Source organism: Penaeus chinensis, chromosome 33 (genome assembly GCF_019202785.1).
Source record: "Penaeus chinensis breed Huanghai No. 1 chromosome 33, ASM1920278v2, whole genome shotgun sequence".
Taxonomy (NCBI): Eukaryota; Metazoa; Arthropoda; class Malacostraca; order Decapoda; family Penaeidae; genus Penaeus; species Penaeus chinensis.
Window position 1 is genome coordinate 18,832,477 of NC_061851.1, and position 4,427 is coordinate 18,836,903.

A 4,427-nucleotide genomic window follows, 5' to 3' on the forward strand; every position below is an offset into this window, starting at 1 on the left:
CTGTATGACATTGGTTTAAGAGGAGTATTGCCTACCTTCATACAAAACTTCCTTACTAACAGGAAGTTTGGAGTGAGGGTGGGAAACAGCTTTTCTAACCTGGAAGATCTACTGGAAGGGGTCCCACAAGGGAGTGTCTTAAGTGTGACCCTGTTTGCCATTGCTATAAATGACATCGTGAAGGTCGTTCCAAGTGCTGTCTCATGTAGTCTGCATGTGGATGACTTTACACTTTACTTCTCAGGAGGAAGCTAACAGAATGTGCAAGGACACATGCTGACTGCAATAAATCAGGTTGTGCAATGGGCAACATACCATGGGTTCAAATCTTCTCCAAGCAAGACCATGGCTATGCATTTCCACCCAGATTGGTTTTCAACCCCCTTGAGGATAGCCGATCCTATGGTAGGAGAATGAGGAATCTTATGGAAGATCTTAAGTCCCACCTTGGACTAATCAAGTCGAGCTGGATTTGGTCGGAATCGCTAAAGGGGAGAAATCCGAAGCAGAAGTCAGAGAAATATTTCTTCAACACACTTCTAAGTACCAAGGATCCTATGCAATATATACAGATGGTTCGAAATCTGAAAATGGTGTGGGCTTTGCAGCAGTGAGCAGAAGGAAGACTGCACCTGTCAGTTTTTCTCGATCAGCCTCGATTTTCACTGCAGAGTTACATGCCATCCTTGCAGTAGTCAAGATGACTAGAGATCTTACAAACCATTCTGTTGTAATATATTGTGACTCTCGTAGTGCCCTGCAAGCAGTCAAGAGCTTAAACTCATCATATCCAGTGGTGAGGGAGATTCAAGATTGGCTTGCACTGATGTCAGCACGTAAAAAGATAACTCTGTGTTGGGTGCCAGCACATGTTGGTATCAGTGGGAATGAGCGAGCTGATCAGAAGGCCAAGGCAGCTGCCACTCAACCCTGTGATGCTTTTTTTCCTCTCTTACACACTGATTTGAGTTGTCTTCGTGATAAATGGAGGGAACAATGGAGGCATATCTCTAGAAATAAACTGCGAGAGATTAGAGATGACCTTGGTAGTTGGGTGACCAGCATCCATCCCAACCGACAAGTAGAAGTTGTAATAACAAGGCTGAGAATCGGGCACACAAGACTGACTCATGGGCCGATGATGGCTAAAAGTGAAGCTGTGAAGAATGCCAAGACCCCTTAACGGTCGCACATGTAATGGAAAGATGTGCAACATTCTCAGATCAAAAAAGAAGGTACTCGTCTCCCCCATATACACTGAAAAAAAGATTGGGGATGGACTGTGGCATAGAAGGTCTTATTAGTTTCCTTAGGGAAACTAATATTCTCAATAAAATTGAATTATGCATAATGTTTATGCAATAGTCTTTAGACACTTAGAGCATAATATTTATGTTTCGATTTTTAATATAAAATGTGTTTTTATTTATGACATTTATTAATAGATTAAATATTTTAATATTTCAGTCTAAGAAAGTGTTCGCCGCTAATGACCTTAGCTGTTGATGCGGCAGATAATTTTAAATAATCAATCAGTCTCTCTCTCTCTCTCTCTCTCTCTCTCTCTCTCTCTCTCTCTCTCTCTCTCTCTCTCTCTCTCTCTCTCTCTCTCTCTCTCTCTCTCTCTCTCCCCCCCCCCCCCCCTCTGCCCCCTCCTTTCTTTCTCCTTCTGCCTCCCTCCCACTCCCTCCCTCCCAACTTCGCTCGGTATCGCCTTAGACGATTCTGTGTATCGATGCCCATCACTGTGTGTGTATATATATATATATACACACACACACATACATATGTTTACATATATACTCAAACACACACACACACACACACACACACACACACACACACACACACACACACACACACACACATATATATATATGTATACACACATGTGTGTGTATATATATATGTATATATATATATTTACATATATATACACACACACATGTATGTTTATACATATGCATTGCTTCTCATTTTATGTATTGTATACTCACATGTAGGCGTAATCCCCCGCATTCAGTGCTGCAGATGAATCCATTCCTTTGCAATTCAAGTCCACTATTGTGCTATTGAACTCCGAATATGTCACGTCCAAACTTTCCTGATGAAACATCATAATGAAACATCCAGAAATCAGACTTATATAATAAAGAGTGAAAGCATGGAGAAAGGAGAAGGAGAAAGAGGAGGAAAGGAAGTTGAAGAGGAGGAGGAGGCGGCGGCAGTGGCGGCGGCGGCTGCGGAGGCGGTAGAAGAGAAAAAGATGAGAGGTAGAGGAGAAAAAAAGGCGACAGAAGAAGAGAAGGAGATGGAAGGATTAGGATAAGAAAAAGGAAGGAGAGGAAAAGGAGGATGGTCTTTTTAAACACTATTCCGCATATCGATGGCACTAAATGCTGTGTAATCGCACCCTTACCCAAAGGTCCTGGTGAGAGCAAATGCTTGGGACACAAGTGCTATATCTGAAGTCTTGTTCTTCCTCGAGACCTTCGACCGCACCAGGAATCATACGCACTTCGGGGCGATGGGCAAACCAAGGTGGCAATAGCTTCGGCGACCTCGGCCCTGAGCTGTTTTTTTCTTTTCTGCCAAAGATGCCATGCAAAATGAGCAAAATTACCGTTATAAAATGTTTTACTAGCAAGGAATGCTAATTCAACTTCTCGTGAACATTTCATATTGCTTTCATGACTGAAATATTACTAAAAACTTTTGACAGTTCTCTTTAAGAAAAAGTAAATCACTGAACAGCAGAATATCTTGCCTGATCGTTATACGGCAGTATTTCCCACGGATGCCCTGCTCAGGAGAAGCAACAGACATGCACTCGTCATAGGATCCTTCGTAGAAAAATCTCCCATACAAGATGCCGTCATCACTTTTACCCCATGAGTCCACCACTGTTTCATGATTTTTTACTATAGTAGTCATTATCATTATTACTATTTCTTCGTGATTATCATAGTTGTCATTACCATCAGCCTTGTCATTATCGTTACCATTATCATTATAAACATCATTGAGAAGAATAATTATGATACTAACAATGATGATGATAATAATGATAATATAAATTATAGCAATGACAGTAACAATAGTAATGATAATGATGATAACAATAACAATAAAAACAACAACAACAATAATAATGATAATGATGATAATATTAAACACAATACGAATAATAACAACACTAACAATCATGATAATAAAGAAATAAAAGTAACAATGATACCAATAACGCTATAAATGATGATATGATAATAGCAATTAATAATAATACTATTAATAGCAATAGAAATAATAACTAATAACATAATAACATTTGTAATGATAACAATAGTAATAATGAAAATGGTAATGGTTAACATGATGATAAAAGCAATAACAACCATGATATTTTTATTATTATAAAATATCATCAATATTAGCTTTATTATTACTTTTGTCCTTTTAATCACATACATTTTTATTATTATTATTATTATTATTATCATTATTATTATTATTATTATCATCATTATGATTTTCATTATGATCATTATTGATATTATCATTATGATTTTCATTATTATCATTATTATTATTATCATCATTATCATTATTGTTGTCAATATTTTTATTGTATTGTTAATATTATTATTATTATTATATTGTCAATATTATTATTATTATTAATATAATAATATTATTATTATATCGTCAATATTATTATTATTATATTGTCAATATTATTATTATTATATTGTCAATATTATTATTATTATATTGTCAATATTATTATTATTATTATTATATTTTCAATATTATTATTATTATTATATTGTCAATATTATTATTATATTATTATAATATTATCGTTGTTACTCTCTTTGTCATTATAATTATCCTTTTTATTACCATTATCGTTATCATCATCATTATGATTATTATAACTATAATTTTTGTTATCATTATCATTATGATTATTATAACTATCATTTTTGTTATCATTATCATTTTTATTATCAATACCATTATCATTGCTACATTATTTATTTGTTATCATTATTATTATTATCATAATTACCATCATTATTGCTATAATACTGTTGTTATTATCATCATTATTATTTTTCTTATTACTATTATTGTGATAATTATCATTATTACCATTACTATTCTCGTTATCTTTATGATCAATATTAAAAATATCCTAATTATTATTATCAATATCATCATAATTATCATCTTGTTGGCATTATAATTGTTATTATTATTATTATTATTATTATTATAACAATTATTATTTTTATTATTATTATTATTGTTGTTGTTGTTGTTGCTGTTATTATTAATAATATTAATATTTTTTTATTATTTTTCATTATCTTCTAATAAAAATCATAATTGTTATCATTATTATTGTTATTATTAATAAGACT

At 33.4% G+C, this 4,427-nt stretch overlaps 1 protein-coding gene across 1 annotated transcript in view; it reads right to left on the reverse strand.

Annotated features, from left to right (window-relative positions):
- The window catches only part of LOC125043066 (nose resistant to fluoxetine protein 6-like), a 59,126-nt gene extending 56,192 nt beyond the window's left edge, over positions 1-2,934 (reverse strand). Inside the window, exons 1-3 of the mRNA XM_047639020.1 lie at positions 2,768-2,934; positions 2,420-2,588; positions 1,998-2,104 (exon numbers count right to left, since the gene is read on the reverse strand). Coding sequence (XP_047494976.1) covers positions 1,998-2,104; positions 2,420-2,588; positions 2,768-2,934 — 443 coding nt within the window. The remainder of the gene's footprint in view (positions 1-1,997; positions 2,105-2,419; positions 2,589-2,767) is intronic.
- Between the last annotated feature and the right edge of the window lie 1,493 nt (positions 2,935-4,427).